Below are 26,053 nucleotides of genomic sequence, written 5' to 3' on the forward strand. Positions count from 1 at the left end.
GGCTCAGCTTGAATAAATGGTCTTTTCACTCCGTGGAAACAAGAAAACTGAAACATCATCCAAGTCTGCAATCAGAGACTGCACAAAAGTTAGATGATCAGAGCTAATCTAGAGAGAAACTGCCTTTTCTTCACAGAAACAGGAATTATGATTTTTAAAAATGTTTTGAAGAATTAAATGCAATTTTTTTTTCATTTCTGCTGGATTAGTTTCACCCTATTTGCTTATTTTCCCAGATTTATTTTCTTCACCCTATTGTTTTTTTTTAACATATTGTTGTTTTTCTAGAATTCCTTATCTGGCTACTGTAATCCACAGTGAATGTTTTCAAGTGTTGACTACTTTGATAGAATTTTAAAAACCTAATGTGATCATCAAAAAGATGTCCAAAGATATTACAAATGAGGTTCAAGACATGCTATCCCAAAATATGGCACTTTGGCATTTCAAGAACTAGCAAAGAAAGAAAAATCACTCTCATGATTGACCCTTCTCCCCTAAAGCAGGCTATAAAACCTAGAAAGAATTCTTTGACCTCCCTCTGAGTAAGAACTTCATTCCAGAGATGCCCCGGAGGAAAGAAATATCCTTATCTTTCAAGACACAGGGATACAGAGAAGAATATGAACAAATAGGCCTTGCAAGGTGGTCCCCAATTTATTAGATTATATCCCTTTTATAATACTTCCCCATAACCAGTTGTCATCAAACCAAGCATAAAAATAGTTTTTCCTGTTTCTTCGGGTTTCCATTTCCTTATGAAGGTTCCCATGTCATGTAAAAACTATATTAAGTAAATTTGTATGCATTTATCTTATTAATCTGTCTTTTGTTACAGGGCCTCAGCCATGAACCTAAAGATAGGTGAGAAAAATATCTTTTCTCCCCTACACTACTTGTAACCTAGTAAAAATATTATGTGCAATGAATCTAAGGTTTTTAAACTTTTAATTAATTTATTTTATTTCTTGTAGACAGGTGATCTTGCTATGACGGCCAGGCGGGTCTCAAACTCTTGGCCTGAAGCAACCCTGTCTTGGGCCTCTCAAAGTATTGAGGTTACAGGCATGAGCCATTACACCCAGCAAAGTCTAGGGTTTTGAAGAGCTACCAGGAAGACTACAAGATATAATGCCTTAATACTATAAATGTTAAGAAATACATAACATTTTTATATAAATACTTAAATATTTTTATATATTGATATATTTCAGAACGTTTCTGGATGTATAAAGGTTTATAATTGTCTTATATTACTAGACTATACCTTTTATCACATATAAAACTATAACTTTGTCCATTTTAATACTTTTCTCCTTGTACTGTACTTTGTATAATATTGTCATTTAAAAGTTTCTTTTAAATTCCACTTGCTGTTATCTGCACCCTCCCTCTCCATGCCCACCTTTATTTTCAATCTTTCTGTGTCAGGACAACTTAAGCAGTAAATGAGTAACCGGTTACCCAAGGCTACCCTCTAGTGGTTGCTCATAGCATATTAAAATATATATTTTTCTATCCATGTTAAAAATGAATCAAACTGTAGAAAAAGAGACAAGATCTTTAGCACACTTTTACTTACTCTGTCAATTATCAAATTAGCTCCAGAATAACTCTTAAACTAAATTGCTGAAGGATTAAATGATTCTCACAAAGTCACAACAATATCTTGAGATATTTCACTTATTAGATTACATGTTCTTTTCTAGTCATCTAAGCATTACTACATAACAGACAACCAAAAGAACAAAATTCTATAAAATTTTTAAAAGTAGCCATAAATAATAGAAGACTATACCATGCATTGAAATGACAAATGTGATGAGCTGAAGTTTTAATTTACTGTGACAAGCCAGATTGTTCGTGTACAATTTCAAGGACAAAAAAAATATGGATCTATAGTCTCCTGTTGTAAGCAAGGGTTTGTTTCTTTTCTAAAGGTCAGGAACCAATAGTTCACACTTGGTGAGACTAAATTCCCTAAGGGCTGCTTCTGAAGGAGATTAAGAGAGAAATGTATCCAAAAAAAAAGCTACATCAAGAATTAGAAAAAATGTATGTTAGGTGACAGATGGCTAATTTATTTTTTTAAGCACATTTACAAGGCCTTTTGGAGATGTGGTTGATTTCAGGACTGAGGAAGGGAAAATACAAGATGAGTCTGAAGCATCTCTTGGTGCCAGAGAGGATGTGCTCAAAAGGAGGTTGCCAGTGTGTCAAAAAAGCATAGGAACCAACCTGAAAGAGCTCCCAGTGGCCAAAGCTGGAACATTCTGGACAACAAAATCAACAACAAAGACTGGATTATAATCCATAGAATAAAATACATATCCATGAATGTGGATAAGTATTTTAACATAAGTAACTGAAAAACGAATGGGTGGGGCGGGGGGAAATGACAGCTTTTCCTTACAGAAAAATTCCAATAATAAACATAGATGGAATGGGGGAAATAGAAAATAACCTTTAGAGCACCTTAGCGATAATACTTGCAGGCAAGATCTATGGAGGGATGCCAAAAATCAGTGGGGAAATGGGACATTTACATAGTCTAAAAGTATGTCCCCCAAGATGTTCTGAGGAGAACATAGTAACTCTACAGTGGAGAAACCCAGCAGATAACACTTTAACCACGTGATCAAGGTTAGTATCACCAATAATAAGTTATCATTATAAATAAGTATTGGTATCACATGCCCTTAGAGGGATATGATCAGAAGTGAATATCATGCCTGTCCTGCCAAAAATGCATAACGTCAATCTAATCATGAGAAAACTTCAGACAAACCCAAAGTAACCAGTATCCTTCCAAAGCATCAAGATCATGAAAAGAGAAGAAACGACTGAGAAATTGTCACAGACTACAAAAGGTTAAGGAGACATGACAGCTAAATGCAATGTGGAGTCTTGGATTGGATCTCAGAACAGCAGAAGGACAACAGTGAGAAAAATGGTAAAATGTGAATAAAGTCTCTAGTTAACAGTATTGTACCAATGTTAATTAGTTGATTCCGACAGGTGAATAATGTTTGTGGCAAGATGCTAATATTAGGAGAAGCTTGGTGAAGACTGTATATAACTCTTTGTACTATTTTTCTAACTTTTCCATTAGTCTAAACTTTTTTCACAAATAAAATGTTTCTATCTAGGCATGGTGGCTCATGCCTGTTATCTTAGCACTTTGGGAGGCCAAGGCAGGTGGATCACTTGAGGTCACGAGTTTGAGACCAGCCTGGTCAACATGGTAAAACCCCGTCTCTACTAAAAACACAAAAATTAGCTGGGCCTACACAGTGGTGGGCACCTGTAATTCCAGCTACTTGGAGGTTGAGGCAGGAGAATCACTTGAACCCGGGAGGCAGAGGTTGTAGTGAGCCAAAACCGAGCCACTGCACTCCAGCCTGGGCCACACAGCAAGACTCCGTCTCAAAAAACAAAAACAAAAGTTTATGTACCAAGCAATGACCAAGTACAACACAGATTACCTAATTTGATTGTCCTAACAACTCGGCAAAGGTAGTATGAATATCCCTATTTTACAGCCTAGGAAACTGAGACTTCAAAAGATTAAGTGAAATGTTCAAATGCACACAGTAAGATGTTGTGTCAGGACTGAAACCTTGTTATGACTTGTTCAGTCTTTATTCTTTCTACCAGGTTACCATGAGGATGCACACAGGCATGTATTCACCCAAGAAACAGAAGTAATCTCTTCTAAAACTAGAGTCAAATTTTAAAGTGGCAGCAATGCTAAAAAACAGCAGAGGCTATATTTAGAATCTAGTGGCAATTTTCAATTTGCTTAAAATATGCAGTTTTGGGGAAACATGCTTTTCCGTCAAAAAGGCAAATTTCTATATATTTAAATAAAGCCATTTAAATTTATTGTGACATCCAGCAAGTCTTATAAAACTACACAAATTAGAATATACTGCTATGCTACCCAATATGAAGTGTAAAAAAGATGAATTTATAACAAAGGTTTTAACTTCAATAGGCACAGTTGTTTTATTACACAGTTCAAAGATACCTAATACAGATAAGAAGGGAATTTTCAGATGTCTTAGTGTTTTTTCCTTGCAACATTAAACCATTTACCTACATAAACACCATATAAATATTTAATACAAAGAAGGAGCATATCAAGCTCTATAAAAATAGCTGAGAAATAAAATGTTCATGACGGAAAAGAAATGATTCCCCCTTTTCCCTTTTAGTGATACGTTATAGGCATCATAGTAACGACAGGTTACTTCACTCTGTGAATTATGATAAAGAATCAGAATTAAACCGCTAAACAAAGTGGTTCCTTTCTTATAACCAAATGTAACTGAATTAAATTATTGATGGACTGTGTTCTCTGCAGTGCAGGAAGACGGCTCTACCAAGGGAGAGCTATATAAACTTCATTGTCAGGCTTCAGGTTATCTGTTTACTTCTGAACTTTAATGTGATTTACCATTAAGAAACTGAATTTGTTTTGCCACACTATCCCCCCTTTGAATGAACTATACACTGGAAATATGCTAATAGAAAAAGTAGGTAAAACAAATTGCATTTTTCCCCAATTCTACAACATAAAATTTTTTTAAAGCACATCATTTTAAATGTTAGAAGATGATTTGAATATCCTAACAAATCTCTCACATACTTATTTATAGGAATTTAACTTAAAAATTAAAATATCAGCCTGGTGCAGTGGCTCATGCCTATAATCCCAGCGCCTTAGGAGACCGAGGTGGGAGGATCACAAGGTCAGGAGATTGAGAGAATCCTGGCTAACATGGTGAAACCCCATCTCTATTAAAAACACAAAAAATTTGTAGCCAATTAAGCCCACTGGGTTCCTTTCCTCATGGGGGACCAGTGTGCAATGGCTGCAAACAGCAGCTTCCTTGGCAGTGTATGCAGCCTGTTTCTTGCATGGGTTGCTCTAGGGGACCTTGGAGACAGGCCTTCCAGATATATGTTCATGTGTCTCACCTTGCACTTCCCCAATAGGCTCCAAACAGGGATGCGACGTGCCTTTGGAAAGCCCCAGGGCACTGTGGCCAGGGTTCACATTGGGCAAGTGATCATGTCCATCCGCACTAAGCTGCAGAACAAGGAGCATGTGACTGAGGCCCTGCGCAGGGCCAAGTTCAAGTTCGCTGGCCGCCAGAAGATCCACATCTCAAAGAAGTGGGGCTTCACCGAGTTCAATGCCGATGAATTTGAAGATATGGTGGCTGAGAAGCGGCTCATCCCAGATGGCTGTGGGGTTAAGTACATCCCCAATCGTGGCTCTCTGGACAAGTGGCGGGCCCTGTACTCATGAGGGCTTCCACTGTGCTGTCCCCTTGTAATATGAACCAATAAATTTACTTCCTGTCCGAAAAAAAAAAAAACACACACAAACACAAAAAATTAGCCCGGCATGGTGGCACGCACCCGCAGTCCCAGCTACTTGGGAGGCTGAGACAGGAGAATGGTTTGAACCTGGGAGGCAGAGGTTGCAGTGAGTCAAGATCGTGTCACTGCACTCCAGCCTGTGTGACAGACTGAGACTCCGTCTCAAAAAAAAAAAAAAAAAAAAAAAAACCCCGTCAAAAAAAAAAAAAAAAAAAAAATTAAAATATCAGTGGCATATTATCATAAGTATGGCTAAAAGAACAGGAACAGCTGGGAAAAATAAACTGAGTGGAGACTAAGTCAGACAATTTAGGCTGGGTATGGTGGCTCACGCCTGTAATCCCAGCATTTGGGAGGCTAAGGCGGGTGAATCACCTGAACTCAGGAGTTTGAGACCAGCCTGGTCAATATGGTGAAACCCCATCTCTACTAAAAATACAAAATTAGCCAAGTGTGGTGTTGTGTGCCTGTAATCCCAGCTATTTGGGAGGCTGAGGCAGGAGAATCGCTTGAACCCAGGAGGCGGAGGTTGCAGTGAGCCTAGCTCATGCCACTGCACTCCAGGCTGGGCAACAAGAGCAACACTCCATCTTTAAAAAAAAAAAAAAAAAAAAAACAGACAATTTAATACACTTTAAAATGTATCCAAAGTTTTGAAGTCTATAATACCTTATTCAAAAAAATACAGATTGAATTAAAATGAGTATTAAAACTACCTATATTTTATATGTTAATTCTCACTCCTCAGGAGTAAATTTTCCACCCACTTGGTCATTACCTCATTTCTTTTCACAATATCATTTAAGTATGTAGGAATAATTAACTTATTTCTATTTGGTGATGGCCAGCTGAATAACAGAGTCTCTCCATAGCAAATCTACAACTCCAGTCTAGGTCTGTTGATTCCCTATCCAGAGCTCATTTACCGAATCATAACACCTCTCAGCTATTTACTATGTGTAGTGAAGGATATAGAATAGCTTGTCGCAATGCATTATAAAAAGCAAATACATCATAGTTGTGTTCAGCAGTCTACCAGCCTCCATTTTCATGTCTGGGTACATTTTACAATTCCACAGATAAAAATCACTATTTAGTGTGATAGAAATTACTACCTTATTTATTGCCTATTAACTTGACAGTGAGAAAGACATGAAAAGATGGATCTTGGGCTAGATCATACATTCATGGTCCTTCTAAGCCCTGATTTCTATCTACAAGGCAGGAAGAAAATCTAAGTGTATTGTTCATCCACCAGGAGGTTGGTCTGGTCCACGTTATGTTTGAGGAGCCTATTTGGCATTCAAGGGGAGATAGAGAGCAGGTAGTTGGGTATACCTGACTCTAGGGTAAAGAGAGCAGTCTGGCTGGAGGCTCTATGAGAATGCAAACTCTGGGAAAACAGAGATTTGGTCTATTTTGTTAAGTTCTATACCTTTAAACACCCACAGCAATGCCCAGGACATACAAATAGCTCTATAAATATTAGATGGAGCTATGTGAAACTGCCATGACATTGTACTATTTTTGATCTACATTAACAGCAACTTCATATGATTCCACCTAATACCTACTGAATAAATGATACACTGTAATTTTTCATTTCACAGTCTCACCTCTGGGCCTGAGCTAAAAAAAAAAGTTCTGCCTTACTGGAAAAAGAGTAGAGCAGAGTGGGTAGGGGATCCTGAAGTTGGTCCTTACTCCTTTTCAGACCCCTAAGGTCTCAGTCTCCCTCTTTCCTGGCTAGTGCATTACACACACACCAAATATTTATTGTTGGTGGTAACGATGACAGAAATTACCTTTTCCTAATATTTCCTATAAGTAATTATTAGAAAAATAAAATTAGCCACTTGCAAACTAGTTGACTTTAAATAAATTTACAATATTTTTCTCAGTACTGTTACTGGGTACAAGGTTCTGATCATGAGTTGTCCAGGTCCGTGGCACATTGAACAAAGAAATGAATAGCATGCACGAACAAGCAAATAAAGTGTAGATTTATTGAAGCGGGAGGCAATAAAAGTGAAAGTACACTCCACAGAATGGCAGTGGCCCAAGCAAGTGGCTCAAAAGCCCTGGTAGCAAAGTCTTCTGGGGTTTAAGTACCCTCTAGAGGTCTCCCATTGGTTACACCCTATGTAAATGAAGGGCTGGCTCATGCCAATTAGAGGTCAAAGTGAACTGGCCCATGGCCGATCAAAGACTGGCTAGATTGGCACCTGACACAAAAGAAGGTCTTAGAATGGACTAGTCATATGCCGGAGTGCAGGTTTGCCTCATGGCCAATCAGAGGCTGGCAAGAATAGGCACCTTATGCAAATGAAGTGCTAGAATTTAGTTACAAGAAGTTTGCGTGAATTGGCCTTAGGTTCCCTGCCTTAATAGCTTATTCTCCTGCCTCACTACTAGAGTTATCATTTTATTGCTAAACTTTCTGAGTAATAGGAAGATTATTTCTCCAATGCCATAGCAGAAGAATAGATCTCTACTACCAAACCATGCAGAAACACTATGTATGTGTGTTAAGGATGTTACTATGCTATTTAATTACACTAAGGGATATTTCTGCCTGTATTTGTTTTTCTATGTTATATCACACTTAGAATCTTCCAAAGAAAAATCCAATTGCTTATAATTTTACCTGAATAGATTATCACATGAAACAACTTTTCTCCTGAAACACACACATACATGCATATATAATCCTTAAAAGCTTTTATGAATGATCTTTACCACACTGTTATATAAAATTTCCACAGTAGTTCTCTTTTTTGGTTTATCATGCCACAAACTGAATATAAAATAAGAATTATTTTCTATTCTGTTTTATAAAGAAATGCTGTTCCTGAAGAACTTTAATATATATTAATTCAAATTTAATCATTTAAATGGAATGGCTATGCAAATCTGAGCATGGTGCTCTGATAGGATAACTTTTAGGATCACAACTCCAGTAGCCAGCTCACATGTAGATGAATTTTCTTTAAAATTCAAAAGCTGCCTCTGATGCCCTATAATAATAAAACAATAATGAGAAACACAACACACATTTCTCATTATTGTTCTATCATTATAGGATATCAGAGGAATAATAATATTTTGATATGCAGCTTTAAAGAGTAATTTGTTGAATAACAATAATCCCCAAGTCAAGTTGATATATTAATTTGCTTCTAAATAAATCAAAGTATAGGCCAGGTGTGGTGGCTCATGCCTGTAATCCCAGCAACTAGGGAGGCCAAGGGAGAAAGATCACTTGAGCTCAAGAGTTTGAGGTTAACCTCACATATAGTGAGGTTACTCTATGACTGTGCCGCTGCATTCCATCCTGAGGGACAGAGTAAAACACTGTCTCTAACCAAAGTAAATAAATAAGTAACTAAAGAAAAGCACAACATCACTTTTGAAACTTAAGTAGTAGCAGATAATGAGAACCCTTTCCCAAGCAGCTACAACATTAGGTGATTTTTAAAAAGGCTAGAATTTGTTTTACCTTATACTACTAAACAATTCACATTTCACAAAACGTGCTGCTCTGACTTGTTTAAACAGTGGATGTACCCCCATCACATGATCTGGTCTCTCTTTCTTAGCTATATTCATCCAATCTGGACAGTGAACTGTGATGGCAGGGACATCTCTCTATTCCCTTAAATCTCTCTGCTTTATGCCCTTTGTGCTTGATAGTGAGGATCTTCAAAAACTATAAATTAAATTCCACAGGTTTGCACACAAAATTGCATATAAATGTGTAAAGTACTATTAAATCTCAGTTCCTTAAAGGTTCAGAGGATTATTATCTACTCTTCCCTTCTGTTATGAAAACATCATGTCCCACAAACCTGCAAAATTAAGCTACCCAACCAACAAGCGCAAGCTGTTTAGCTCTTAAATTGAGGTGACGCAATGTGCAAAGGAAAGTCACCTTAATTCCACTAAGGAAAAAAAATGCACTAAAACCCATCTCTCTGAGCTGCGCCTTCATTCAATATTGAAACAAGTAATCTCAAATTCCATGGTTTTGGCTGCTGCTCAACACTATTCTATTCAACTGGGGATTGAACAAAGCAAAATAAAAAGGAGCTTTAATCTGCCTTTTCTTCTTTTTTTGCTATACTACATTGACAGCACCTTGTTCATTAATTAAACTTTTTCTTCCCTTAAAGAAATAGACTTTAGAGTACTATACTGAACACTGAGGAAGCAGGTAAGAAATAAAAAGCATACATTTAAAAATAAATCTAGGATTTAAAAATTGTAGTTGGAGATACAAAATATTCATGAACAATAAAACAAATACAGAGAAACATTTCAGCAAATACAAAGTAAGATGGTAAGTATTTAACACATACAGGAGCTGACACAGAGGCAGAACTAGGAGAGACTAGGGGTTCCTCTCACAGATTTTACATCAATCAAGACAGCTTCATCTTGATGACTGAAACAGTTCAGGCGTCTTACACATTTTCTCTCATCAACTAGAGGTAGAGTTACAAATTTAAGTCTTTGGAGACTATGAACCCAGTTAATAATGACTAATTTGCCAAATTTGCTGGAACCCTTAAAAATAATTTCTGTTTTGTGAGCCTGACTTGTGCTTCTTACATAAGAAGAGAACGCAATCACTGTTGTTGGTTTTTTGTTTGTCTGTTTGTGACAGAGTCTCGCTCTGTCACCCAGGCTGGAAGTGCAGTGGCACTGTCTCAGCTCACTGCAACCTACACCTCCTGGATTGAAGCAATTCTCCCACTTCATCCTCCCGAGTAGCTAAGATTACAGGCGCACACCACCACGCCTAGCTAAGTTTTTGTATTTTTAGTAGAGACGGGGTCTTACCATGTTAGCCAGGCTTGTCTCGAAATCTACCCACCTTGGCCTCCCAAAGTGCAGGGATTACAGGTGTGAGCCACTGCACCCAGCTTTCACTGTTGTTTTTGTTCTGTATAATAATAGGCATGGTAGGGAGGTCATGAAGAAAAAAACATAATTCTTATTCATTACCTTACTGATATGAAGAAACTTTTGCTTTGATAATAATTTTAAAAAGATATGCCATTTCTAATTTGCCATCTTAAAGCTCAAAATAATAATGTAGTAAAATTCTAAGTGCATGCAAAATCTTTTGAAAGAAATGACAGGTGCTCCAAAGGGAAATTATTAAAAGGTAAAAAAGATGAGAAAATGCTTTTCATGTATTTTCTATTTGGGTTTTAGATACCTCAATATGAGGGAGCGAGAGGAACACAAGCATTCTTTACTGTTTTATCATTATGTAAATCAAATAGATTTTCTTTTCCAATAAAATTCTATGTGTAAATTGCCCCTGTGCATATCTTGCTGGCAAAAGAAATTATAGGAATGACACCAATTTCATGGTAACTTTAATTTTTAAAAATGTGCCTCAGCTTTACAACCTGAAGATAAAGAAAGTTTACACACTTTCTTGAAGTCTCTCACTAAAAACTGATGACCAGTGGAAACTTATCTTCTCATCAGTCATAAAATCGTGATTGTAAAATTCAAGTTAAACAATAATCTTGAATGCAGAGTTCAAAATATGTGATTTACTGTTTGCCAAAGAAAATTTATTTTCTAACCATAATAATAGTTGTCACTTATTGAGAGCTTACTCCATTCTAGGTGCTATTTTACATATATTATGGCTGCTTTACATCATGGAAAGCCACGTCATATATTTTTATTAGAATCCCCAGAAAAGAATCCATCCTTTCAATGTTAATTTCCTGAGTATTTGACAACACAATCAGAAAAATTATCTTAATGTTAGAAAAACCGTACTGTTTATATATGTGAAGAGAAAGTCAGTAGCATATAGAGAATTGGGATAGCCAAGATTATTATTGATAATGTATAGGAAAATACAATCACGTTCACGAATTCTAAAAGGAAATTAAAGACATTTGCTAATTAGGTGATCACAAAACAAATGATAAAATTCATTTCCTGCTCTGTGATACTGACAAGGCATCAAACCAAAAAGATGAAACAAAGGCATTTGGCTTTCATTAAAAACATATATAAAATAGCACAATAAAGAGACCTATACGCAGCTCTTTCACGTCAGTTAACTTAGATTCCTATCACTTTTTTTAGACAAGTGTTTCTATTACCTTTCTTAAAGATATCACCACGGCTCAGCAGCTGCCATGATGACTTAACAAACTAAAAATATGGTTTCTCATGCACATACAATTCATTTCCACGTCCACAAAGAAATAATGGGCAAGAATAACTAATAAAGTTAAACAGCAAAGGGTAAGAACTGAAATAAAAACTGAAGGTTGGTGAATTCACCTTAGAATTCATAGACAGAATATAAACCTCAATATGTGTTTTCCTCATTCAGTTATACTTCTACAACTTTATGTTCAAATTCTATTTTCAAAAAAGTCTGAGTAATGAACATAGATGATGGCATTCAGGGAGAAAAGAAAGATCGTAAGTAAATCTAGACTTAGAATTTCCTTACTTTTGGAGTTATCAGTGTTTTGGTTTCAAGAAAAATCAGTATTGTTTACTTAACTTTGTAACAATTTTTGACTAATCCCATTACTTAAAAAAAAATTAGAAAATTATCCTCTCCACAAATGCCTCTTACTGTTAATATCTTTTCCTACTATCAAAACGACTCATTTATTGTGCTCGCTATGGCAGCACATATACAATAGGGCTCATTCACTTCCTTTTACATTAACATGCATAAAATAGTATCTGTTTTAACTATCAATAAATTCTTTAAGTAAATTAACAACAGCTACCACGCACAGAGCGCCTATATGTGCTTAGCAGTGTGTCAGCCACTTGACAGACATTATCCCTGCTCCTTACAAGAACCCATAAAAAACAGAGATTATTATTCCCATATACAAATGAGAGCACAAGACAGGCCTTAGGGAAGGTATCTGGACCAGAATAATAAAATTAACACGTTAAATCTTAATAGACCCAAATAATCATCACTGTACTCTCTCATAATCAATATAGCTCATCCTAACTTTGGTGCAATAGCAGTCTGAATTTCAGAAAGAACTTCCACTTATAGAAAACTTACTTAAGTCTTGATCCTCATCAAAAAGCAGGCATTCTTTCTTTCCTTTAGCTGGGGAGAACACAAGAGGTCCAGAGAGGGTAAAAAGCTTTCAGAGCTCCCAAGGAGGGTGCATAGGCCTGGCCTGTGGCCTTTAGCCTTTAGATCCAATTTTCTTTCTAATGCTCAGGCTTCAACCAGCATAGATGAAAGCACATGTATTTGTAGCAAAGTACCTGGTGAGGCACACCCCCTTTAAGTCTTAGTGCTCCAATATTTGCATTTAACCACATGGTTGCTCACCATTTTTATTATTCCCTTAATATCTTCGTATGAATAGAATTTTCTATACATTTTCCTTTATTTGACAACCAAAACTGTTAAAACAGAAAAGTCATGATTGCTGCTTCTAATTTTATTCTGTTCTATCAGAATATTCTATAACAGTGTTTCATTCTCAAATACAGAAATGCTAGGGCATGTAGTGAACAAGTAATACTGAAAAGCTGTTTCAAGGAATAAATAATAAATAGTGAGGGGTTTCCCCGTAAAATATTGACACTAAGGAGCCTGCAAACCTTCAGGTCTTCAGATGGCAGCTCCTCCTATCTCAGATTAGGTGATGTAATCTCATGTAAACAATGAGGGGAAAAGACCAATAAAAGAAGGTTTAGCATCTTTACAGTGACGAAACCAAGTTACTCATTGCATTTGAAGACATAATAACAAATGACAATATTGGTCATGGAAAAACGTATTTGCCTACCTATCCATCCAGAAAATTGAACTGGGCATACCCACTCTGATTTATGTGGTCAAATACAAAGCATTTTCAAATACTTAGAAAATTTTTAAATAATATAGACCATATATTTATAACACAACTGTCCTTTTGAATTATTTTTTTGGGTCATACTCAAAAAGTCAGATACTTTTGACAGCTCAGGAAATATATACCAAAAAGCTTTTCATAATGTTGTACAACAAATCTGACAAGAAATGCCTATAAACAAACAGAAACAGTCTAAAACCAAATGCATACACACACCTTCGCTCACATTTTAAGATGTCAACCATGAAAAAATAATGCAAAATTATAGTTATAGGCAGACTTCACTCCAGTACTTCTGGCAAAATACAATTTCCCTTGCTCTTTAAATGATGAAAGATAGCCTGCTAAAAGGATCTTTTAAAATATGTCTATAAAAAATCTTCTCAAACATGACTAAGATGTGATTATAAACACAATTTCAATCAAGTGATACTATCTATAACTCTAGCAAGTAGGTAATGAAAAACAGGGAAAAAAGGCAAAGGGCATTCTGCTTTTTCACACACTCCACAGTAACGTATTTTATGTCCTAGTGAATATATGGCAGTACATTTGACGATTTTTCCTTCTGCACTTGGGGAAAAGCTTTAAGACTCCAAAGCAAAGTAGAAATCCTCCCCAACTTATGATGGGGTTATGTCCTGATAAACCCATCGTTAACTTAAAAATATCACACATCAAAAAATGAATTTTAATACACTCAGCCTACGGAAAATCACAGCTTACTTTAAACATGCTCAGAACAATTACATTTGCTTACAGTTGGGCAAACTAATCCCACACAAAGCTTATCTTACAAAAGCATTAAATATATCATGTACTATATTGAACACTGTAGTCAAAGTGAAAAACAGAATGGTTTTATATCATAAAATCAAAAAATATTAAGTCATCAAGAAACTCAAACATAAAAAAATCTAAAACACATTCACATTTCATACATCTTCTCAACCACTCTCTACAAGTTTATGATTATTACAATATTTCTTTTTCTTTTTTTCTAATCCCCATGTTGATTAAAATTATAATATTTGGTTTGGACGGCTGGTAGAAGTAAAGGTATAGCCATAAGACTGTTTTATTTCTCAAAAGCAATATGGTATTGAGTACTTATTATGTACAAGGCATTGTACTAAGCACTTTCTTTGTATTAACTTTATTTAGTCCTCACAGCAACCCTTTAAGACACATACTATTAGGATCTTTTTTTCACAGATGAAGAAACTGGAGCACAGAAAGGTTAAGGAAACTGCCAACAATCTGGTTACAGTTGCTAAGTTGCAGAGCAAGTATTTGAAGCCAAGCAATTGTATTTCCAAGCAGTTAATTGCTCTGAAAACTGTATCTGCAGTTTGTCAGATGAAATTACCTATTCTTTCCTGAATTTATACAGAAAATAGGAAAGGGGCTTATCCTAAATCATCCCATTTTTCATCCCTTAACCTCTAAGCTATACATAAAACAACAAAGAAGAACCTGTTACAACATCAATTCACTGAGTCCCATTGGCACTGCATCAGAAATAATCAGAATTGGTATCAAAAACTTACATTTGATTCTGAGCTATATAGGGTACAAAGTTTATATGTTTGGGTAATTCATTAAACCTTTTTGGTCTCAATACTAAGCTACAGAATAGAATAAAAATATTATCTCCCTTATTAATTGTATTTCTGAGGAAACCAAACCCTTAAGAAAATCTGGAAATGTTCTTTACAGAAGAGTGCCAGCTAATAACTTTAGCCATAAAAATAGTATAAGTGATTTTGGAAAGATCATTCAAGAGACAAACCATTACATTAAAAGTTGGTGAACTTTACAATGGAGGGTTCAAACTACTGCTACCCAATACGCTTCCTATGTGACACAATATGAAAAACAAAGTACCACTTATAAATGATCCACCAAAAAGCTCACCCCTGAATCTACATAAGTCTTTAGAGCTAATTTCATTTACAAATAGGATTTACTGTAACAAACGACACCACAAAAAAATCCAAAATATGAAACATTTTATAAAACTGGCTTATTTCTTCAAGTTAATGGACTGAAAAATCAAAAACAAAAAAGGATGGTGAGAGGAAAAGAGAGCTGAGTAAGGGATTACTAAAACAGGTATGAGACAATAGCCAAATCAAACATGTGACCTCACATAAATCCTAGTTCAAACAAACCAGATGTAAAAATAAACAAAAGCAAAATTTTTGTTAAGCAACTGGAGAAATCTGAACATGACCTGGATATCTGATGTCACCAAAAATTAGTGCTAATTTTGCCAAGTCATAAGACAATAATGCTACAATTATGTTAGGAAGTGTCTATTTTTTTTTAGAGGTGCATACTGCCTATACAGGCATCTGTGATAGTTAATTTTACATGCCAACTTGCCTAAATCAGAGTAGCCAGATATTTAGCTAAACATTATTTTGGAGTGTGTCTGGGTGTCTCCAGATGAGACTGGCATTCGAATCAGTAGATGCTGTAAAAAAGACCACTCTCCCCAATGTGGGAGGGCAGCACCCGATTTGTTAACAGCCTGAATAGAACAAAAGGTGAAGGGAGAATTCTCTTGTCTGCCTGACCCCATGAGCGGAGACACTGATCTTCTCTGACCCTTGGACTTGGACTTACTGGCTCCCACAGTTCTCAGGCCTTTGGACTGAGATTGAACTACACCAGTCTTTCCTGAGTCTACAGCCTGCCGACAGCAGAGCATAGAACTTCTCAGCCTTCATAATCACGTGAGCCAATCTCTCACAATAAATCTCTTTATATAGAGAGAGCAGCATATGACTTAGTCTGAAACTTGCTTCAAAAACAGCTAAAACACAAAGAATAAAAAGGGATACATAAATAAATAAATAAAATACAGAAAATACTGGTAACTGTTTAGTATGATGACAGAAATGTGAGAATTTGTGTTTGTATACATTTGGAATTTTTCATAATGTTAAATGTTTTAAAAGTATTTTCTCCACTTGTTTCATAAACTATATGATGATCATTGAGAAAAAGTATATAAAAGTAGCTAAAACACATGTCAGGTATTAACGTCAGTTTGAAAAAAGAATAAAAAAAAATTTAAGGAATCCACATTCTAAATTAGGAGAGGGCCAGTTCACAGGCCAAATCCAGACAGCTGCCTGTTTTTGTGATAGTAACGCAGGTACGTCCATTTGTTTAAATACTGATGGTTGCTTTCATGCTACAACAGCAGAGTAAATGCAACAGAAACCACGTGGTTCATGAAGCAAAACTTATTTACAATCTGGCCCTTCAAAGAAAGTTTACTGATTCCTATTATAAATTCTACATTTTTACTATTATTTAAGAGAAAATTTAGCCTCAAAACATTTTCAGAGCCTTCCTTTTTAAAATTTACCAAGAATTTTCCCTATCTAGCTTCTCACAAATAAAAACAAAGCTACCTATAAAAATAGGGGCTGATATCCTCCTAAGTTTTGACCTAAAGTGAATAAACATTTCATAGCTTCAGGGTAGCTACTTTTCTATTAAAAAGCCTATAATAAAAGTAAACAAACCAAAAAAGTAAAAAGGTAAAAATTGTAATTTCATATTACTATTATTATTTTACTTCAAGTTCCCTGAGTTTAATAAAATAGCCAAAGGGAAACAATATATTACATGTTTCAATGCATTCCAATCAAAGGATGTTTTTTATTTGGGGAGAGAAAGACAAAGGAACACAGATACATACAAGGCTGGAATTTCCCCCATGTCAATCCAGTGAAAAACACTGTAAACCCATGGGCCATTTTTTTCTAACTATAAACTGTATATTTTGGATTAATAGTTTAAACACATTCTTTGGCAACCTTCAACTTAACGTACATAACCTTCAGGTACACCCATGAGCTGATTAGTAATTTAGGGCTTGAGAAAAACAATGTTTCAGAGGGAAATGGAGACATGAATGAGTTTAATATGTAAGTACACTAGCTAAAGGGCATAATTAAAACTATATCACTCCTTTAAATCTACATAATTAAGTCCCAAAGACATTCTCATTAGTATGTTTTATTTTTCCACTAAACCAGAAAGGACTTCATGTCTACATGGTTGGAAAATACATATAAAATTTAAAAAGCTGAGGCTGGCTGGACGTGGCAGCTCACACCTATAATCCCAGCACTTTGGGAGGCTGAGATGGGTGGATCACTTGAGGTCAGGAGTTTGAGAACAGCCTGACCAATATGGTGAAACCCCCTCTCTACCAAAAATACAAAAATTAGCCAGGCATGGTGGCGTGTGCCTGTAGTCCCAGCTACTCGGGAGTCTGAGACAAGAGAAGTGCTTGGAGACAGAAGAATTGCTTGAACCCAGGAGGCGAAGGTTGCAGTGAGCTGAGATCGCACCACTAGACTCCAGTCTGGGTAACAAATCGAGACTCTGTCTCCAAAAACATACATGCATACATACATACATACATAGCGAAGGCATATACAAGTCAGATAAAGTGCTCGCAACATTCAATGACTGAACTTCCCTTTTTGAAGTAATTTATAAAATCTGCCATTAAGTAATATAGAAATCTAGTCAACCATCATTGCCACCACAATATCAGTTAGGTGAGCTTATGCCCCAAATTTCAGAGGGGAAAATAACCAGAAAGAAATAACAAACTATTTTTAATTTTAGAAGACAGAATGTGGCTTTTTTTGATAGTAACTCAACTGAAAACCTCTACTAACCAGCATTTCCTTTACTATGCAATGATAATTGATGTTCCTAATGATCAGCCTGAAGCATGTTCCAAATCCTGAAGTTCATTCTAAATGATTAAAAAGATTATGTTCTGTATACTTCCAATAGTGAGTACACTTCATTCTCATTACTTTAAGATTAGCAACATATTTAAGATATGTAAGTCCATCAACAGGCTGTTCTCAAAATTAGATATTCACAGGAGCTATACTGAAAAGCTCTTAATATTATGGTCACTTTACTATACATAGGGGAGAAAATCACCTCTCTCAAGACATGAGACATGAAACTCTACAGGGTATTAAGAGAGTCTGTCCTAGGACTTGAAGAAATTTTAAATCCCCTTTTTGGGGAAGAAAAAAAAAAAAATGGCCCAAACAGTGGCCATTATACTCTCCGCTTATAATGACATTGATCAAATCTTCTGAGACAGAAGCTGGAGGAGGAATTAGGAAGCTATTGCAATAATTAGGTAAGAGACGGTGATAATATGGACCAATACTGTGAAAGTACAAACTGGATGATGATGAAATACTTTAAAGATTGAGCCAAAAAACACTTGCTGACAGCATAGGTATGAGAGAAAGGAGTCAAAGCCTATATACATCAAGGTTTTTAACCTCAGCAACTAAAGCTATGGGACTGCCATTGTCTGAGATGGGAAAGACTACAGAAGGGATTGATTTGGGGCAGAACGGTAGTCCAAGAGCTTAGTTTTAAGCACTTTAAGCCCGAGATAGCTCCTAAGTATTACAGTGTTTATATAGTCTAGAACATAGATCATCTATAGAGGCACTTGGATATCTGGGTCTAGAGCTCAGGGAGAAGGCTAGACTGAAAACATGCTATTAGGAGTCGTTGGCATATAGATCTATGTGAAGCCATAAAAAAGGATGAGATTACCTAAAGAGTGTAAATATAAAGAATGAAGATGTTTCCTGGAGCGCTAAACTATCTAAGAAGAATATAATACCCACATTCCTCATGTCATTGTGCCGCATTTCACTGTGCTTCATAGAGAGTGCATTTTCTACATATTGAAGGTTTGTGGAACCCTGCATCACATGTCTATCCATGCCATTTTTCCAACAGGATGCTCACTTCGTATCCATGTGTCACATTTTGGTAATTCTCTTAATATTTCAAACTTTTTCATTATTATCTCATTATATATATTTTATTATTATATCTGTTTTGGTGATCTGTGATCAGTGATCTTTGATATTACTAAAACTGTTTTGGGGTGTCACAAACCACACCCATGTAAGACAGGAAACATAGTCGATAAATGTTGAATGGGTTCTGACTGCTCCACCAACTGGCCATAACCTTGTCTCTCCCTCTCTCCTCGGGCCTGTCTATTCCCTGAGACACAAAAATATTGAAATCAGGCCACTTAATAACCTTCAGGCCAATTAATAAGGACTCTAAGTGACCAAGTGAAAAAAAGACTTGCACATCTCTCACTTTAAATAAAAAGCTAGAAATGATTAGGCTAGTGAGGAAGCCATGTGGAAAGCAAAGATGGGCTCAAAGCTAGCCTCTATGAGTCAGTTAGCTAAGTGAGATAGGCCAAAAGCTAAGCTTCTTGTGCCAAACAGCCAAGCTGTGAATGCACAGAAAAAGTTATTAAAGGAAATCAAAAGTGATACTCCAGTGAATGATAAAAAAGCAATACAGGCTTCCTGCTGATGTGTAGAAACTTTGAGCGGTCTACATAGAAGATTAAACAAGCCACGACATTCCCCTAAGCAAAAGCCTAATCCAGAGGAAGGCTCTAACTCTATTCAATTCTATGAAGGCTGAGAGAGGTGAGGTAACTGTAGAAGAAAAGTTTGAAGCTAGCACAGGTGGGTTCAGGAGGTTTAAGGAAAGAAGCTGTCTCCATGACATAAAAGTACAAGGTGAAGCAGCAAATACTGATGGAGAGGCTGGCGCAAGTCAACCAGGAGAACTAGCTAAGAGAACTGATAAAGGTGTCTATACTAAACAACAGATTTCAATTTACATAAAACAGCCTTAGATTGGAAGAAGACTTCCTCTAGGACTTTCACAGCTAGAAAGGAGAAGTCAATGCCTGGATTCAAATGACAGGCTCTTTCTTGTTAGGGGCTAATGTAACTGGTGGCTTTAAGTGGAAGCCAGTTTACCATCCTGAAAACCCTAGGGCCCTTAACAATTATGCTAAATGTACTCTGCCTGTGACCTCTAAATGGAACAAACAAAATGTGGGCAACAGCATATCTGTTTATAGCAGAGTTTACTGAATAATTAAGTCCACTTTTGAGATCTAGTGCTCAGAAAAAAAGAATTTCTCACAAAATATTACTGCTTCATGACAGCGTACCTAGACACCTAAGTACTTTGATGACATGTATGATCAGATTAATGTTTTCATGCTTCTTAACGCAACATCCATTCTGCTGCCCATAGATCAAGGAATAATATTGACTTTCAAGTCTTATTATTTAAAAAATATATTGCATTAAGATACCATTCCCATAGATTGTGATTCCTCTGATGGATCTAGGCAAAGTAAATGGAAAACCTGGAGAGAATTCACCATTCTAGATGTCATGAAAAGTATCTGTGACTCATGGGAAGAGATCAGTGTATCAACATTAACAGGAGTTTGGAAGAAGTTAATTTCCAGCCTTCATGGATGACTTTGAGGGGTTCAAGACTTCAGTAAAGGAAGTCACTACAGATGTGGTGGAAATATCAAGAGAACTTGAATTAGAAAGTGGAGCCTAAAGATGTGACGAAGGTGATTCCTGCAACATCATAAAACTTTTTAATGGATAAAGAGTTGCTTCTCATGGATGAGCAAAGAAGGTGGTTTCTTGAGATGGAAGCTATTCCTGGTGAAGATGCTGTGAACACTGCTGAAATGACAACAAAGGATTTTGATTATTACATAAACTTAATTAAACTTAATTTATAAACAGCGTCAGGGTTTGAGAGGATAGACTCCAATTTTGAAAGAAGTTATGTTATAGGTAAAATGCTATCAAACAGCATTGTATGCCACAGATCAATCTTTTGTGAAAGGAAAAGTCAATCGATAAAGCAAACTTCTTGGTTGTCTTATTTTAAGAAATTGTCAGAGCCACTCCAGCCTTCAGCAACCACCACCTTGATCGGTCAGCAGTCATCAACATCAAGGCAAGGCTCACCAAAGGCTCAGATGATCATTACCATTTTTAGTAATAACAAATGTATTTTTAAATTAGTTATCTACATTGTTCTTCTAGACATAATTTTATTGCGCACTTAACAGACTGCAGTATAGTATATGGATAACTTTTACATGCATTGGGAAAGCAAACTGTGTGAGTTGCTTTATTTAAGTTTTATTGTGGTGGTCTGGAACAAACCCCACAGTATCTTCTAGGTATGCCAGTACTGCCTTAGGGAAGTCGAATACCTGTATCTATGTTGTCTAGGATCTATCCTGTCAAGCATCCTATGTATGTTTCTAAACCAATTCTTCAATTATTTTAAATCAGGAAGTAAATTTATCTTTGCTGAAAATGAGGAAAGATGGTTATTGTGAAATCAATCAAACGTAACCTTGACCTGAATAGGTCCTTAAATACAATTTTGAGAAAGGCATAACTGCTGTAGATAAGAAGTGCAAAGTAAAACCAAAAGGAAGACTGCATAAATTTACTAGGATAGGTAAGCACTGAAGTCAAGGAAGTCAACAGTTCTGCTTGGATGATGACACAGTGCTGAAGGGTGACCCAAGTGATTTCTGCAATAATAACTTCCACAGATTCAACTTAGACACTTGAAGCATGCTACCAAAAATTCAAATATTCAAAAATGTGTGATAAACATAAAAAATTTGAGAGGCCTTGATCTTAAATCTTTGTATCACCTCAAAGCCCAAACTTTTTTTTTCTTTAAGAGACAGGGTGTCACTCTGTCTCCCAGAATTGAGTGAAGTGGCTTGCTCATAGCTCACTGTAACCTTGAACTCTTGAGCTCAATCCCATCTCAGCTTCCCAAGTAGCTGAGACTACAGGTGTGTTTCACCACACTCAGCTAATTATTTTTTTTTTTTGGAGAGAGGGAGTCTTGCTATATTGCCTAGGCTGCTCTTGAGCTCCTGGGCTCAAGTGATCAACCCACCTCAGCCTCCCAAAGCGCTGAGATTATAGGTGTGAGCCACCATGCCCAGTCCCAAAACATATCTCTTTAATGACTACCTAAAAGTTAGCATCTTGGCAATGATTAGAAAACTGAACCCTGAAGACAGCTCAGCACTCTCAACCAACTTGCTTTGGATACCTGACATTTTAAAATAAATACAAACACACGTATAAAGGAACCATCCATTTATATTTTCTAACTTTTCTCTATGTATTAAGAAAGATAAAGATCACTAGACAGCAATGAAATCAACTGGTAATTTCTCAGCATCCAGCAGGAATACTTCCACTGAAATTTAATAACATGCTCTCACCTTTTACAGAGGTTCAATATAAGACTCTCCACTTGAGAAATTGTTCTATGTCTTCAGCCAACCCATGGTTTAAAAGATCCTTTATTACGTTACCAACAACCTTTATATAAACACTTCACAGATCATAAAATACTCATGCATCCCAATTCTGTATATCCAAATCCTACCATCCTTCAGGGTTCAATTCAAATATCAATTTCTCTGTGAAGCCCTAAGTCTCCTAGGTAGATATAATATCTTACTCTTAAGCTTGTTCTTCTACTATACTTACTACTTTCTATCCCATATTAAATAAGAACTTAGGGGAGGGCATTTTATTGACCATTTGCTATGTATCAGAAACTGTGTCAATAAGCACAATACTAAGTTATTAACATATGTAATCTTCATATCAATCTCATCATTATCCTTATTTGAGGGATAAGAAACTGAAGTCCAGAGAGGCTAATTTAATCAAAGTCATATGGCAAATAACTGGCAAATGAGGGCAAGGCTCTGGTTTGATTCCAAAGTCTACATTCCCCCCACCACACCACTGTGCCTTCCAAAATAAGTTGAACTGCCCCCTCAGGAGACTAACATTCATTTATTTATTAAGTTTTGTGAAATAACTCTAAATATCCAATACTTACTTGAATTTAAACCTAACAAAATGTAGTATATGTTTTGAAAGAAGTTATTACTAATTATAAGGGCAATTCAATAGATATATTAAAACACAAGTTATAACAGTCTAGTATAGACTATGTTCCTTGAGGTCAAGAATCATATCTTTTTTTTAAGTTTGGGAGTACATGTGCAGGTTTTTTATATAGGTAAACTAGTGTCACGGAGGTTTACTGTACAGATATTTCATCACCTATGTACTAAGCTTACTACCAATACTTTTTTCTGCTTCTCTCCTTCCTCCCACCCTCCAACCTCAAGGAGGCTCCAGTGTCTGTTGTTCCCTTCTCTATGCTCATGAGTTCTCATCATTTAGCTCCCTCTCATAAACAAGGACATGCAGCATTTGGTTTTCTGTTCCTCCATTGGTTTGCTAAGGATAATGGCCTCCAGCTCCATCCATGTTCCTACAAAAGACATGATGTTGTTTTTTTTATGGCTGAAGAGTATTCTATGGTGTATATGTACCACATTGTCTTTACCCAATCTGTCACTGATGGGCATTTAGGGTGATTCTATGTGTTTGCTATTGTGAATATGAACATTCGCATGCATATACCTTTACGGCAGAACGATTTATATTCCTCTGGGTATACACTCAGTAATAGCATTGCTGGGTCAAATGGTAGTTCGGTTTTTAGCTCTTTGAGGAATTGCCATACTGCCTTCCACAATGGTTGAACTAACTTACACTCCCACCAATAGTGTGTAACTGTCCCCTTTGCTCCACAACCTCATCAGCATCTATTATTTTTTGACGTTTTAATAATAGCCATTCTGACTGGTATGAGATGGTACCTCACTGTGGTTTTGATTTGCATTTCTTTAATGATCACTGATATTAAGCTTTTTTTCCTATGCTTGTTGGACACATGTATGTCTTCTCTGGAAAAGTACCTGCTCATGTCCTTAGCCTACTTTTTAATGGACATTTTTTTTCCTTTTAAGTTCCTTATAGACACTGGATATTAGACCTTTGTCAGATGCACAGGTGGCAAATATTTTCTCCCACTCGGTAGGCTGTTTACTCTGTTGATAGTTCCTAAACTTAAGTTTAATTAGATCCTATTTGCCAATTTTTGCTTTTTTTGCAATTGCTTCTGGTATCTTTGTCATGAAATCTTTGCCCATTTCTAATGTCTAGGATGGTACTGCCTAGGTTGTCTTCCAGGGTTTGTAGTGTTTCGGTCTTTACATTTAAGTCTTTAATACATCTTGAGTTGATTTTTCTATATGATGTAAGGAAAGGGTCCAGTTTCAATCTTCTGCATATGGCTGACCAGTTATCCCAGTACTATTTGTTGAATAGGGAGTCCTTTCCTTATTGCTTGTTTTTGTTAGCTTTGTTGAAGATCAGATGGTCGTAGATATGTGGCCTTATTTCTGGGCTTTCTATTCTGTTCCATTGGTCTATGTGTCTGTTTTTGTACCAGTACCATGTTGTTTTGGTTACTGTAGCCCTGTAGTATAGTTTGAAATCAGACAGCATGTTATCTCCAGCTTTGTTCTTTTTGCTTAGGACTGCTTTGGCTACTCAGGCTTTTTTGGTTCCATATGAATTTTTAAATAGTTTTTCTAGTTCCGTGAAGAATGTCATTGGTAGTTGGATAGGAATAGCATTCAATCTATAAACTACTTTGGGCAGAATGGCCATTTTAATAATACTGATTTTGCCTAACTTTGAGTATGAGATGATACAAACATGTTTTTGTTTGTATCATCTCTGATTTCTTTGAGCAGTATTTTGTAATTCTCAATGTAGAGCTCATTCACCTCTCTTGTTAGCTGTATTCCTAAGGTATTTTATTCTTATTGTGGCAACCATGAATGGTGGCATTGTGTTCCTGATTACTGACAGTCCCCAAAACACTGGTATACAAACAGTTTAAATAATCTGAAAATGAAAGTTCTTCTTGTCCAATAAAAGTATATTTCTTTCCAAAAATGAGGATCATGGGCTTTTTCCGTCCCCTTTAGCCAGACTTAGGGCTCAAGTAGAATAATTAAGTTAGCTAGGTGTTCAGCAATGTCAATTTCTCTGTTTCTTTCAAAATTTTGTTTTTATTTTTCATCTTTCTAAAGGAAAAAGACTTAAGCTTATCTAGTGTTTGTGGTATGGCCTAACCAATGGACAGAAAAATCATGTGAATCTCAGAGCTTCTACCTAGCAGTAAACTCACTGATCTTCAGGGTGTTTCTTTGCAAAATCCTAGTAATTATACCTATTCTTGTATGGTGATTTTCTAAAGCTTACATAAGAATAGTTATACAAAGTAGGCCAGGCTTGGTGGCTCATGCCTATAATCCCAGCACTTCGGGAGGCTGAGGCGGGTGGATCACTTGGGGTCAGGAGTTCCAGACCAGCCTGGTCAACGTAGTAAAACTTCATCTCTACTAAAAATACAAAAATTAACCGGATGTGGTGGTGCACACCTGGAGTCCCAGGTACCCGGGAAGCGGGGGTTGCAGTGAGCTGAGATCACTCCAGCCTGGGTAACAGAGCGAGACTCTGTAAGTAAGTAAGTAAGTAAGTAAATAAATAAATAAATAAATAAATAATTTACACAAAGTGCCAGACATACTGCAGGACTCAATAAAGGTTCGCATTCCCCACTTTAACAAATTATTTTAAATGGCTCAAACATGCCAACCAATAACAAGTTTAATTCCGCCATCTTTTCTAAAAGCCACTTAAAATATTAAATATATTTCTAAGAAAAATAACATTATTCTTAGTCAATCTGCCTCTATCAAGAAAATATATCCCCTTTTGATACACATTCTTTCCCTAAAAATAATGCAGAAAACATGCTCTTGCCGGGCGCGGTGGCTCAAGCCTGTAATCCCAGCACTTTGGGAGGCCGAGGCAGGTGGATCACGAGGTCAAGAGATCGAGACCATCCTGGTCAACATG

At 36.4% G+C, this 26,053-nt stretch overlaps 2 protein-coding genes and 1 non-coding gene across 3 annotated transcripts in view; 2 read left to right on the forward strand and 1 right to left on the reverse strand.

Annotated features, from left to right (window-relative positions):
• Window positions 1-26,053, reverse strand: part of PRIM2 (DNA primase subunit 2) — a 330,305-nt gene that overhangs the window by 61,148 nt on the left and 243,104 nt on the right. The window contains exons 11-12 of the mRNA XM_037732630.1: window positions 5,194-5,367; window positions 4,984-5,095 (exon numbers count right to left, since the gene is read on the reverse strand). Coding sequence (XP_037588558.1) covers window positions 4,984-5,095; window positions 5,194-5,367 — 286 coding nt within the window. The remainder of the gene's footprint in view (window positions 1-4,983; window positions 5,096-5,193; window positions 5,368-26,053) is intronic.
• LOC108291579 (60S ribosomal protein L10-like) lies at window positions 3,415-5,400 on the forward strand. Its single transcript, XM_037732631.1, has one exon. The coding sequence runs from the start codon at window positions 4,856-4,858 to the stop codon at window positions 5,315-5,317; it is 462 nt and encodes a 153-aa protein (XP_037588559.1). The 5' UTR covers window positions 3,415-4,855; the 3' UTR covers window positions 5,318-5,400.
• LOC119468622 lies at window positions 4,821-4,955 on the forward strand. The gene has a single exon (XR_005197341.1). It is a non-coding gene; the product is annotated as a small nucleolar RNA SNORA70 (small nucleolar RNA).

Source organism: Cebus imitator, unplaced genomic scaffold (assembly GCF_001604975.1).
Source record: "Cebus imitator isolate Cc_AM_T3 unplaced genomic scaffold, Cebus_imitator-1.0 Scaffold460, whole genome shotgun sequence".
Lineage (NCBI taxonomy): Eukaryota > Metazoa > Chordata > Mammalia > Primates > Cebidae > Cebus > Cebus imitator.

What these genes read in the sequence shown, in the direction of transcription:
- LOC108291579 (XM_037732631.1), top strand. Translation starts at nt 4,856, where the DNA reads ATGGGGGACCAGTGTGCAATGGCTGCAAACAGCAGCTTCCTTGGCAGT.